General features: G+C 39.8%; 1 protein-coding gene across 12 annotated transcripts in view; it reads left to right on the top strand.

Moving 5' to 3' along the window:
* The window catches only part of ARPP21 (cAMP regulated phosphoprotein 21), a 206,583-nt gene that overhangs the window by 103,426 nt on the left and 88,963 nt on the right, over positions 1-14,194 (top strand). For all 12 annotated transcript variants that reach the window (XM_082498959.1, XM_082498966.1, XM_082498965.1 and 9 more), the window contains 4 exons: positions 499-649; positions 1,901-1,979; positions 3,322-3,381; positions 4,325-4,465. In XM_082498959.1, the coding sequence (XP_082355085.1) occupies positions 499-649; positions 1,901-1,979; positions 3,322-3,381; positions 4,325-4,465 (431 nt within the window). The remainder of the gene's footprint in view (positions 1-498; positions 650-1,900; positions 1,980-3,321; positions 3,382-4,324; positions 4,466-14,194) is intronic.

The raw sequence follows: 14,194 nt of genomic DNA, 5'->3' as shown, positions 1-14,194 counted from the left end.
TGAAATCTCAGTCTAGCTGATACTGTGCTTACACATGCAAAACGGTACACATGAACCTGCAGGATATTCTAGTGGGGGGGGGGGGGGAAGTTATATTTGTCAGACATCTATCCATCAATCATCATTTAACGTGTGTAGTATTGATTAAATTATAGAATTACTTAACAAAGTCCATATAAAATTTATTTCACTCTTCTAATAAGTCTTAAGTGAGAAGTACTAAAGTGTAGAATAATATAGTGCCTTTAATATAGACAGACTAAAAGTTTATAGTATTCCAATATTAGGGAAGAAATACACTTACCGCTACAATTTGGCCTCTAGTATGCCATTATTCTCCTGGGAAAAAAAATCATTTTTTCAAATAGGAAAGAAATGTATCTGGCTTCAGCTTTTCTAGCTGCACATGGTTTAATGCAAATCTCTGCAGGTTGGAAGCCATGGGAAGCTTGCTGAATCTGGCCCTAAATTCATCTTTCTTTCTTTCTTTCCCAACAGGATTCAATCCACCTACAGCTTTCAAGTTTTCCTAGCTTGCAAGAAGAAGATAAATCTAGTAAAGATGACTCCGAGAAAGAAAAAGAGAAGGATAAAAATAAAGAAAAAGATAAAAACAGTGAAAAAACCAAGATCAGAATGTTATCAAAAGGTGAACTTAAAAATATTTAAATTGCTATAATTACTGTTATAGAAAGGATTGTGTGTTTTCATAAGCATGCATTTCTGTGTTTGTACATAAATACACAGTAGAAGTGTTTTCATACATTAAGAAAATTCAGAACCTGAAATGTCTGTGCATGGGAATGTTTTTCGTACAAACTCAGCTTTTGAAAGTGAAGAAACCTTGTGAACTCTGAGGTTTGGTATTGGCGGTTATTAATTTTCTTTAATGTAAAAACATTCTTCTGTGTTGGTATAAACACCTATATATGTAAATATAGGTGTTTATATAATAAGACAAGTGTAAGACTATTACACTTTTTCCCCCATTAATGATGATATATTGGCATGTCATTTGTGCAATGTAGGCAGTAGAGAGGAATCCTCTTCACTATTGCTCCTGTCTCATGGAGAATTTCTCTTAAATGCTGTAAGGAAATCCATCCATGACCTTTAACCTGCATTGCAATCTACTATTAGCACCTACTAAGACTTCTCCAGAAAAGACTTTTGTATCTAAATATAGTATTTTAAAAAAAACCATCTTTTTTATTAATTCTTGGTACAAAGCTGCAGTATAATCTCTTAAAAATAATCATTGCCTACCTGGGTGTGGATCCGCAGCTGGTGTGAATTGACAGTTGGCTTCAATGGAGCTCTCACAGTTCACGCCAGCTTGAGGATCTGTGTGTACTTTCGAGTGAGGCGATATAGCAATGCTGCAAAATGAATTCTGACTAATGTCACGCATCCCTATTACCTGCCCACTCTCAGGCATCACTGGATTTCAGTCTCTTAATGCAAATAGAATTCCCACTGGCACGATGCCTCGTTTTCCAGGTGTACAGCATTTATTAAGTGATTCAAAGAGACATTGATGAATAAAACTTTTTTCTTTTTTTTTTTTTTTTTAATTTTATTTAGTAGTTTGAAGGAAGAAATTGGCAGGGTCTTGAGTGGCATTGAAGGTTTCCCGTGATTTTCAAATGATCAGCACTTCCTGTCAGTGTCTAGTTTTGGTGTTGCGTTCTCGGTAGAATGGTACAGAGGAACTGTGAACGTCCACCCGAAGCTTCCGAGCGTAGATCTTTGTTGGCTGAACTCCGAATGAACATTTTCTTTCAGAGCATATGCTTTCACATTGTTGCTGGAAAATGGATTTTGATTTACAGCATAGCTTAATTGTAACTGTTGAAATGAAATAAATGGAGGGGGGGGTGTGTTTGTTTTTATTTTTCAGATTGCAGTCAAGAGTATACAGACTCAACCGGCATAGATTTGCATGAGTTTCTCATTAACACGTTAAAGAATAACCCCAGGTAGGTATTTTCTGCGTTAGAGCTGGCACTCCTGAAATTATAGCTGGCAGTCTCTGAGCTCCTGTAACTGTACACTGTGTTTTATTAGTTCTAGAGATGGGAAAATGTAAAGGAGAAAGGTTGTTAAAAAGCAAAAATAGCAAAAAGCTATAAGAACTCATCAACTTCTACTTCCCCTGTCCAGTCACCCATTGCTTAATTTCACTTTCGGTGACATCCGGTCTTTGTCCTTTCCTTCCTGCATATGGCTCTACATGATTTTAGCAGTAATATGTTATAACCATTGCAGTTGGACATTTGTATATGAATATAAAGTAGCTTTCTTTCAGCAATCCTGTACACAATTAAAATCCTGTGTGCAATGCCAAATTCTGCTCTCAGTATTCCTATAGTTTTCACTTGGAGCAGTGAGCTCATTTCATCATTAAATTTGCCTCTGAATGCCTAAGGAAGGGTCTGTAGCGTTTTTATACGTTGTGATTTTTAACATTCATTTCGATTGAATCCATTAAATAGGTAGCATGTAATTCTGCAATTACAGGAGAACTAGGGACAGTAGGGAATTTAACAGCTTGCATAATCTCTTGTATAGATGACATAAGGTCCTTGAATTGTTGTATCTGCCCAAAATGAGAAAGTTCAAAAGAGCTAACGAGTGATGGACTCTGTGAAGCTTAGAAAAAAAAATGTACGTGTGGAAATGTGCTGGGGAAATTTTTTAATGTTTTTGGCTTGAGGGGTGGCGGGGTAGGGGGAGGAACATCTGAGACCTTCCGGTTGAAAACAGAGCATTTTGGCTGAGGAATGCTGCGGCGTTGCCTCCTGGGAGCCGCAGCTCAAAGGCGTTGTTCTCCATTGTGCTCTCTCTAACTAGATGAGATGTACTCAGTCTTCTTGCCTGCAGATCAGTACCTCGTGGAAGATATGTCTCAGACAAAATGTTGAAAATTTCTCTGGTAGCAGCTCTCCTCACGAAAGAGCTAGGTTAGCTGGAAATCTCATTTTCCATCAAAAGAAGGGTGAAAAGGGACCAAAGCTATGCATAGCAGTCAGAGTCTTTGTGTGTGCAAGGCGTTGATCACAGCCTGGTGTAGCTGGAAGCTCGCTCAGACCATCCTTGAGCTCAAGGAAGAGCTAAATCTGTCATGTATGTCAGCGACGGTGCAGCAAAGCAGGCTGCAATCTTCTCCAGATGTGCCAGGGCACAGCGTGTTTCATTTTTAATCAAGATGGCTGAAAACACTTGCAAAATTGCCTTACAAACGTTGATATATTCCATTTTTTTAATTTAAAATGTCTACTGGTAGTTGACGCTACAAACCTTTGCATTTCTTTTTGACAGGGACAGAATGATACTCTTGAAAATGGAACAAGAAATTATTGATTTTATTAGTGACAACAAGTAAGTCGAGTTCCCCGCTCGGTTATTAAGTCACATGTGCGTGTAGCAGCGCGAGCTGTGTGAGGGATCTGCTCATATGGACCACAGTGCTCCCGAGCGCTGTTACTGGCACGCTGCAAGATCAGGCTTGTATTTCCTTGACACGTGGTGGTACTGCTTAAAATACAGTAGATGTAAATGAAAGCTTTTTTTTGCTTTTCATTATGTCGTAATTTCTCAACGGCTTCCCCTGGCTCCGCTCAGTTAGGTCCAAAAATATAAGTAAAGCTTTCGGTGCAGAGGACGATCAAATACGCTGCCTCGTGGGTTTTCCTGGGTGCTATGTAATTCTAATGCATTGGAAAATAAAACTGAACTTGGGTGGAAGGGATTCTTGCTGCCGCATGCTCTTTGTAATAAACTGTTTCTGCAGCTTTAAAAAATAGAGAGTCGGAATAGGAGCAGAGGAAGAAACGGTGCTGACGGGAAATAAACGTTTTTGTCCGTAAGAGAGTAAAAAGGGGTATTTGCCAACCTAGATCCTTCCAGCATCGCCCTGCATCTGACCTTTGGGGAAAAGGCAGAAAGCTGTTACCAGCGTCTCTGCAAATCTGCAGGATGGTTTGTGCAAGGAGCGTGGGGGGGTGTCTGTCGGGTTGGGGGACAGATTCTTCCCAAATACAGAATACTCGCTTGACACCATGAAGCATAAGCTTTTTTTTTTTTTTTTTTTGTCCCAGTGTAGTGCGTGGCAAAATGCTTATTCAAAATTGAAAATATAATTCTTTTTTCTTGTCTGCTTTTTTTTTTTTTGTAGCAAACATTTATATGGAAATGCACAAAGGAGAATTTTTCAGTTAGATTTCTGTCCACCGAATTATCAAATGCATTGTTATTTTTATTTAATTATAGCTCAGAGGGAAATGTAATTATCAATGCGATTTGTTTTCTTTTTTTTTTCCAGTAATCACTATAAAAAGTTCCCTCAGATGTCGTCATATCAGAGGATGTTAGTGCACAGAGTGGCAGCTTACTTTGGAATGGATCACAATGTGGATCAGACTGGAAAATCTGTAATTATCAACAAGACCAGCAATACCAGAATGTAAGTAGCAACGCTGTTGTGTTTTCCCTTGTTCCCTTTCGCAAAAGCTGGTTTGTACCATGACTGTGTGCCGTTACTTTTTTTTTTTTTTTTTTTTTGTAGTGAGAGTGAGTGCTGTTTATTGCTTTCTAGAGTGGGAGGGGAGGACGGGGCTAGTACTGTGAGGTTATTTAAGGATATAAAGATGTTTAAGGAGAAATCAACCCCATTTGTCCCTTGCAAGAAACTTAACGCAGTATGTTGGAGTGTTACTTTCCCCGACTCCTTAGTGCCACCACTTTGCTACAGAAATGAGCTTGTTGCTTTACATGTCACCTGATACCATACGGCTCTATTCCTAAATAACCCCAACATATTTGGAAGATTGCCTCTTCCCTTGTTCTGCCTGTCCCTGCCTCAAAAGTCATTTTCTGCCCAACCTGATTATTTAGGATGTAGTTCCCCTCCACCACTTGCCGCCATTCATTCCCTTTTTCTTCTCTTTTCCCCTCCTGGTTCCACTTTATTTTCTCTTCAGATCTCATTGTTTGACCACAGAGTTTTTCTGCGATATAAATTCCTTCTCGTGCTTCAAATACATTGCAAAATTCCTGGCAGGTTAAACTTGCGCTGGCATGCTTTATACTCTCCTCCGTGAACCCGTGTGAAGCTGGCAAAAGCTCCATATGAAGTTCCCTGGCTAATTCAGCAAAGATGCAGTCATGTGTCCTTGCCTAATCAGCATCACTTGTTCTGCCGAGTGCCATGTGTATGTTAACCGTCATGGAACCGTAGCCTTCCTCTCCCTCTTTACCTATAAACTACATAATGAAGAGGAAGTAATTACAGCTGCGTAATGAAGTTTTGGTATCTGGTATTGGAACAGGAAAGCCCTATTTGAAAATTGTGTACTTCCTGTATTCAATTAGTAGGAGAAATAAAAACATTTATTTCACTTACATATCCAGTCATTAGGTGATTTACTTAAATGCAGTTACAGAGAGTATTTTTTTTTTTTTAATGTTATTAGCTTCTCCTGTGGAAGGCTAGAGGGACAATCTAATTTTGCAAGACCTGAGCCGAAGATATTGGTATTTGTTATTTTGCTGAGCCCTAAAAATCTTCCATGTGTGTGAAGTAAACTTAAGATCATGGACAACTTATTTTAGATCCTATTCACGGGCTATCCCCGAGATACTCGGACACCTGTAAAGCAACAGTTAGACATTAATGTTTTTAAAGGCTTGAATAAAACATGCACTAACAGTCTGATTTTTTCAGAAGTCAAGAGAATTACGGCAGCTCAATAAAAGTGACGCTCAGGCTCAGGGTCTGGTAATACCTGCCCCCATGCAAGGGCTGTGTTTGGGTATGAATAAGAAAAAGCTGGGTATGCAGCAATCTGCTGTTCATTTTTGAGCTGTAAATGCGAGAGGGGGGAAAAAAAAAAAAAAGAAATTAGTCTCCTCTTAAAACACAATCAATCATATTTGAATGCTTTTTAGGCACTCCTGTACCTTTACAGTTCTCCCTTTTACCTTCACGTCTTCGTCACCTCTGTAGCAGACCAACTGCTCCAGGTCTTTCCTCGCAGCATTGCCTTCTCCTGGTTGGCTTGATAATGTGATAATATCGCATTAATATCTGGTAACGCCTCGCTCGGTCGCGTGGCTGTGCAGCGCAGAGGTGGGTGGCACTGGAAGCGCTGTCGGAAATGCTTGCACAGTGCTTCTGGAGAGGACGCTGAAGTCGCCTTCAACAGTCAAAACTTTATCCGAGTGCTGTGGCGAAGCTGTGGTTTTTTGCCGTGTGTGGGAACGAGCGAGCAAGGCTGTTTACCAGGCGTGAACCGGCATCCTTGCGGGCAAGCTCAGCGGGCAGGACGTTGCAGGGGGATAACGGATCGAATGACCCTTTCAGCTGTGGTGTTGCAAGCTGGAGGTGAGGCACGGAGCCAGACAAATTGGTTCTGACACCGTTCCTGTGTAGGTCTTCCAGAAATAAACTCGAGGCTTTGCCCCTCTGTTGACTGGGAGTACAGCTGTTGTGTAAGCACCGCACAAGCTGCAGATTTTTTTTCCCTTTCTGCAGTGCTTTGGTGGTAGGTAACTGGATTGTATGAAGCTGGTATTGCATCGTGGTGCTTCCAGTCAGTGTGTTATTGACGTTATTTTGATACTGCTGTGAAATAAAGGTTTGTAGAAGTAGCTCTTTCTTTTCATAACTGGAGGAGATGGCATGTTGTTTTTTTTTTTTTTAAAAATGTCCCTGGCTCTGGCAGAAAATAGATTGTTATTATCCAGCATGAATAAGGGCTGATGAGATTTTATCATCCGCAGCAAATACTGTGTAAGTTCCACATCTGAAAGCATCCAACGTGATTTCATGTGTTCTGCATTTCAGTACTCTCAGAGGAGATAATTTTGTGCGGTTGAGAATCAACACCAAATACTAGGAATGTGTTGACTCTATTAATTACTACTTGGAAAGTATCCAGAATACTGGAGAATCTGGAGAGCGGCTGAAATGCTGTTCAATGTGTTTATGCTGTGCTGTAAGCCTGAGCCTTGATAGTTTTAGGTGAATTTATGGAGAGGCCCTGTAGACAGATATTCTGAAGATTTGCATTTTGACAATAACTTATCTCTTTTATGGCATATGGTTCCCAAAGTACTTTAGCTGCATACTGTGGAGAGGGAAAAATTTTCTCGCATACTCAAGAATTCATAAATTCTGCACTGGCTGTGACTTCTGTCTGCGTGTGCCGGTTTGGGAAGAGCATATGACTCTGCGGAGTCTCCGTGTGGGCTTGAGTATGTACCGTGTGGCTTATTTCTCTGGCCAAGTGAGGGTTCGTGTCCCGTCTCTGCTCACACTTGCAGGCGATGGCTCCGGGCAGGGAGTTGCATTTATTTGGTTCAGCAGAGACCTCCCCGTGCTCGCTGCCCGCAGGCGCTTGGAGGCACGAGTGTCAGGAGAGTGAATGGCTTTGAGATGGATGGGCTGGTCAGGGAAAATCTGGTAACAACACTACCTTAGAGATGCCGCAGTACCAAGTAGGGTCTTTGAAACAGAGGACTGGGGTATGAATGGAGTAGATAAGGGCATTTCATTTCTTTCATCAATTGGCCATTTTAGGGCAACATATATCCACTTCTGCATACCTGTGCCCATAAAAAATACCTGCTTTTTGAGGGCTTGGAATTTGAGAAGGTGTTTATTGACGAGGTTGCACAGCTGGAAGGAGGGCTCCGGCTTGTGTGGTCAACTGTTCTGCTTTACAGAAAGGCAAAGAAGACGGTAAAAGTGCACCAGGACTCGAATCTCTCTGGGATTGGAGTCCTGGAGCTTTAGTGAACTCACTGTGAAGTGCCTCTTAAAAATACTGTCAGACCACAACGGCAGTTTTGCAGTTATGATGAAGAGCTTAATCTAAGGTGTCTATCTTTTAAAATTTTATCGGAATGTGAATAAGTCATACTGCTTTGGAAGCTTTTTTTATGAAATGAAATTTTAAAACACAGAGAGGTGACCTCAACTACCCAAATGTTTGTTAATCTTCATATAGTTAAGTCTCTGTACTGTAGCTCTCATTACGGAAGAGGGGATTTTAAAAACAAGTTATCTTTCCATATGATTTTTGAAATTAAGACTGGGTTAAAAAAGAACAACTTTGAAAAATAAGTATATTTTTTCATGGTCTCATGTCTTACATAGTCCGACTAACTAAATTGTCCAACTTTTAAAAATTTTATTCTCAGCCGTATACATGCGAAAAGTTGACCGTAAAATGAGGGAGGTTTTTTGTTGTTGCTTTGGTTTTATGGTCAAAGAGTTCAAATACTACTTAAAATGGGAAGTCTGCTTTGTTCAGTATGAAACTGCTCTTGTGTCACCATTGTAATAGGTATATTTGTGTCATCTGTGTCTGCCTGTCATCTATCTAAAGATATACTGAAATGTATGGGGAACTTAAGGCAGTGAAATACGATATAAACAGAAGTTTGGAATCGAGGCAATATGTTAGACAGGGCATCCCAAGTTGGCGCAAAAAAAACGTGTATGTGCCACCTTCTCTTCCATATATTCCTCATAATTCCTCTCAAACAACTGGTTTAGAGCCTTTTGCAGAACTGTTCGTATTGTTACACGTATCAGTTCAATCAGTTTCATTCATTTGGTTATCTGTAGGTAGGTGGCGAAATGTAGGGGAAGTGTGTTTGGTGGGATTGGTAAATGAAAAAGGGGTTTCATCTGGTTGAGATCATCACCCATGTGACAAGTACGTCTGTACCACAGCCCACGCATCCATTCATGTACGTTTTTATATAAGCATGAGTGGCAGGGCTCATCAGAATTGAGAAGGTGGAATGCTTAGAATATACAATGGTTGCATTTAGACATTTTCAGACATTCTGAGGGTGTAACATACCTATTGCAAACTTTATACCAATACTCCCATCCCATCTTCAGTTATGACTAATTTTTTTTTTCAAGAGCACCATGAGTCATGATCCTCCTAATATTTGGCTTTCTTCTTACTCTGTTAATATGTAAATGTTAATATAATAACGGCCCAGTCGGAAGATTTTTTGGTGCCTTTGAGATGCGTGAAAAACTTTGGGCAATACTAAGATGTTATGTGTATTACAGGGGTTCCTTATAATCTAGGGTTGAACTGTATCAGCAGAAGAAGATATAATCTACGGTGTGTACTTTGAATTACCTACAAGCCCTCGGTAGTTATAACATACAATCTGTTATTCTGTCTCCTCTGTGTAAGAGTGGTTTGAATCACAAGCAGAGAGGAAAAGTTCTCCTTAGATTTCTATTGTGTATACATTGAGTGATCTTGTAGATAACACCTATACCACTAAAGGTGGGCTGTGCCAATTTCACTATCTGAAGATAAGAATCTGAACTTTGGTACAGGATCCTACAGACATAGCAGAAAAATGGCATTCACTGAACATTGGCAATTTCCATGAGGAATAGTTTCTAGAATTGTTTTTTTTACCCTAGGCAGAGGTGCCAAGAAGAATTCCTTGAGATGCCAAATGTTACAGCTTTTGGAGCATGCAGAAAAGTATGCCTTTCCCCTTGACTGAATAAAGTATTCAGTGTATGTAAATGACTTTAATTTCTTTAAGCAGTTGTTTGCTGATGGGAAAGATGGGACATTTTCCACATGCAATTGGTAACGGCTCTTTTTCGGTTAGGTATATGGTACTAGTTACAACTGTGTACCTGAATGCATATATCTTATTTTTTGTAAAATCACAAGCCATTCAATGTTTGCCAGAGAGTTTGAAGCACAGTTTGGGGTTTTTCCTGCCTGTTCTAATATGGAATAGTTATCCGGCAAATGATCTTCTGTATGGTATTGCAGCTGCAATTAAGCACCCTATGCTATCCTTGGTTATCATATATGTACACAAAGTAAGGATCTCATAAGAGTAAAATCACTTTTATGAGCCACATGATGCAGGAAAACATATGTGAACACCATTATTTCTGGTTTTATTTTTTTTTTTCCTTGGAGTCTTGCATTATTTTTCTTCAAGGGATGATGGAGTCCACTCCATTTCTCTGTTTCCTATCTCTTTCCGATCTTCACTACAGAATAGTTGCTCCTTGACTACTAAGAAATAAGCAGAAACTGCAGATATCTATACTTTTCCTCTGGCTTATACTGATTGGGCAACAGTATATGTGTCATATGTTACAAATGTATGGAGAAATATAAGGGTGCGTAGTAGATGGGTACAACTAAAATGGAAAAAAAACCTCTACAACAGAGAAATAACACTGTAATTGTCTGAGACATGACATTTTGTTCCAGTTTAAGATGAACTAATACGTTATGCAACTAAGAATTTAGTAGGAACATAATAAAGCAATAACGTATAATGATAACTATGAGCTGATGTAGCTACATAGTAACATACATAGCTTTGAAGTAACAAATTATGTTGGTTTTCCTGGAATTTATTTCTTGAGATTTTTATACAAAACCAATATGTTTATTTCAATCTGGGATTAAATTAGGAACATGATTAGAAAAAACTTTTTTCAGTGCAATAGTAATCATGTTTAGGAGAGCCCCGTGCCCCAGTAGCCATTGCTGTGATGTTTAGGTTTTAGCCTTTAGCTCCTTTCTGGACTTTCCTGCTGCAAGCCAGAGCATCCTTGCATGCCAAGCAGGGGAAGACTTTCACATTCGAGAAGGAACGGGGAACTTCCCAAAAAATGCTTTAGAAAAGCATTAAGGGGAATTAGTTGTTTCGCACTGAGGTTCAGGAAACCTTTGCCTCCAGCAGTGCCTGAGCCTCCTCGAGCACCGCAACGCCTGGGCTTTCTATCGCAGGAGGGAGCCACCTGACATGGAGGAATTGCTTTTCTTTTATCCAGTCACATGGCGATTGGAGAAGCAATTTGGGGTGTATGTATGTTAATGACTGCTAGGCTTTTTAGCAATATCTCAGTATTACACTGCAGGCATTTGTTTCAAACGTAAAGTTGCCACTGTTCCACTAAATGCATTATTTGAGGTTGCACACGTTCATCGTTTCACTGCTTGATGCGCGTCTGGAAGAGATTGAGCTTTTTTCCTCCCAGTCACAGGTTGTTTTTTGGTTTTGTGGTGGTGTGTTTTTTTTTTTTTTTTTAATTTTTCTGTTCTTTATTTTAATGATACTTGATATAGGACAGCCTTTTTTTCTGAGCAGGCATTATCTCATTTTAGTCGCATGGCTATTTTACATGAAAGATACAGAAGAAAAATAAAATAATTGGTAGACTTGAGGTTGGGCTGAATATGATCCTTACATACTGGCTTCATTCTTCCTTCGATCAGTGTAAGGCATATACTGGACCCATGGAAATTACTTACTTTGTAAATGAGATGTTAGGGTTAATGAACCAGTTCTAACAGCTCCAATATTAAATTTTCATCTAATGTAATTTATCAAAACTAAATTGTTTATAATTAAGGTGGACATATACTTTACAGCTGTTCTATACTCTAATGAAATGTTAGTTAAATATTAATCAGGGGACATCTATGGTATTTCTCTTTTTTTTTTTTTTTTTTTTTAATTCTTGCAATCACACCACTGAATAGCGTTAAGTTTTGATAAACGCAGGAGGTTATCATCACCTGGTCTGTGCGGGGAGATGGGAGGTTACCCAGGAAGAGGGGTCTATGGAATAGCAAGTAGGTGATTTGGTTGAGGGAAGCTCTTCCTTGCATGAGTAATTAACCAACGTCTTTACATGCTCGTCCGAGCTGTAGCAGGAAAGTGCCCGTTAATCAAGCTGCTGTTTGGTCATTTATACTTTCAAATCACTGGAGGCAGATCTGGAAATCTGAAATGGCCCCTGTGCTTTCCTCAGAGGTAACTGTATGTCAGTAGTAGGTGAAATAATGTCTTTAATTCCGGGCATTTCAGAAATGAAGTGCTGATACACGAGCAAGTAAATTTTAGAGGTGTTCCAAATTATTTTTAGTGATTGCCTCTTACACTTCTGTGGCCTGCCTCGTGTTTAATGTAGGAAATATGCCGTGGTCGCTAGAAATGAGAAAAAAATATTGTGAATTTTGAGAAATTTGTGTGTTAAAGCAAAGTCATTTGCTTCTGTTCGCTGTTTCCAAGGTAGCCTTGCAAGGCTGTCTGTGACAGGTTGTTAAAAACCGGCGCTCTTCTTCAGGCCAGTGATTGTTCATGGGATGACCTCTGGTCCATGAGTCTTCCTCCTGGAGATGGGAAAAATGTTCATGGCCGGAAGTAGAAGTAAGCACAAGAATTTATTATGATATTGATTGGCATGCTTGGGGCATTTAAAGAAGACTAATGGTTTCTTCATTACACAGTCGGCTTTTGGAGAACTGTTTTGCCTTCGTTGGTAGTATTCAAATCTTGAGTTTGCTTCCTTTTTCTTTCTCTCTTCCTTGTTAATTTTTGAACTTCTAAGATAGGAAAATGTAATTTTAAATAGATTGCAAGCAGTTATGCAACACTGATCTTCAAGCCACTTACCAAGAATGCCACATCCTTAAAATCAAATATTAATGAATTCTGTAATAAACTACGCTACCACTTACGAGCCTCTACTAGCTGGCAATAAGTTGGTGCTGGGCAAAATGTTCAATCTTGATAGCCATCCTGAATATCAAGAACTAAGTCCAATCCAGGGGAGTGGAGCAGGAGAAGCAGGTCCCTTGGGCACAGAAATAATCCTAGTTCGATCACAGGAGGACAGTGGATCATTTTGAAGCTCTGAAAATGGTCCCTGTCTGAGACAGGACTATGCATTTCAGCCCCATGTGGCAGAAGAGCTGGTGTTTCAGTGTGCCTTTGCCCTGCCCCCTTCCCCCTGAGTTCAGAGCTAGATTTCTGTGTTCTGGCCCCAAAATACCGGGTCAAATATTGAAGCCTGTACTTTGGCAGACTCTCAGGGAGTCAAGATGTACTATGCTTTTGCATCCATAGGTTAAAATGGGATGAGTTTCTGGAGTTAAGCTTTAGGGAAGTTTGTGAGGCTCACGAGTTGTGTTTATGGTACCTCAACATTAGATCCGGTTCTTTAAATACCATATACTTTGAAAGCCTTCAGGATTTGGCCCTCTGCTTGGTCCTCACACAGAATAACTTGGCATAGAAGAGATTCAGTGTACATCATCTCTGTCCATCCTGCAGCCTTCAGCTTCATCAGCGTTTTCATAATGGAAAACGCTACTGGTGCCAGTCCCACTGAAATCGTGCTGCTGGGGTATTGGGACTCAGCACCTTGAAGGAGTGGGCAAGAGCGACAGAGTGAACCTCAGACTCTCTGAACGAAAAGCCCAGGGGGATGTCACTTCCATGTACCATTACTGGCTCTTTCCTTTCTTTCCTGCCAGACTTATCTGCAACCCCAATGAGAGGGGAGAATGCCTGTCAGAATAACTTGTGACTTTTCACATCCTTGTTGTTAAATGCAGAACATGTTTAGAGTCCAGATGCTATTCTGAAAAAAAAAAAAAAAAAAAAGTTAAAGAATATAGAGTCTTTAACCAGGAAGAAAGTAGCATTTGGTATTTGAGGTTTTTTTTTTCCCCTGTGTTACCAAGAAGACAGCACCTTGAAGGAGCTGTCCTGTACAGGGTTAATTTTTTTTTTTTTGATGGCTTTCAGTGTGCTTTTATCATCATAACAGAAATTGTTAGTGAGTCATACCATAAAAGCAGCAATCTGTTAATGAGGCATTTACCTTTAAATGCTTGAAATGCCATCTTGAGTGCTTTTAAGTATTAAGTTGTGATAATGTAACTGCACTGTACTTTAACAATTATCTGTATTTAAATTCTGACTCTGACTTTTTGAAACTCGGTTTTAGCATCCATCAGCCCCTAAATACATGAAGCCTGTAATTCTGGGCCCTCATTCTTGAAAAATGTTGTTCTGAGAGAATTCAATCAAATAATCACCTGTAGGGTTAGAATTCTGCCTATCGTCATTATGTCGGGGCCTTTTGACAGTGATGATATTTTGCTTCCGAGTTCTGTAAATTCTCACATTCTCAGAATGTATTCCCATGTATCCATGATCAAACCAGTCATTTTTACTGCAGATAGTAAAGTTTTGGCCCACAAGGTAAAGCAAAGAAACAGTAATGCTCACGTAGCTTTACTATGGTGGTAACGCGGAGCCCGGGGAGAGCCTCCAGCATAAAACCAAAAAAAACCCACAGCGGGCAGATGTAGTAGAT

This window comes from Vanellus vanellus, assembly GCF_965231255.1.
Source record: "Vanellus vanellus genome assembly, chromosome: 2".
Lineage (NCBI taxonomy): Eukaryota > Metazoa > Chordata > Aves > Charadriiformes > Charadriidae > Vanellus > Vanellus vanellus.
Note: the sequence above shows the minus strand (reverse complement) of the source record. Positions and strands in the feature narration are given on the sequence as shown.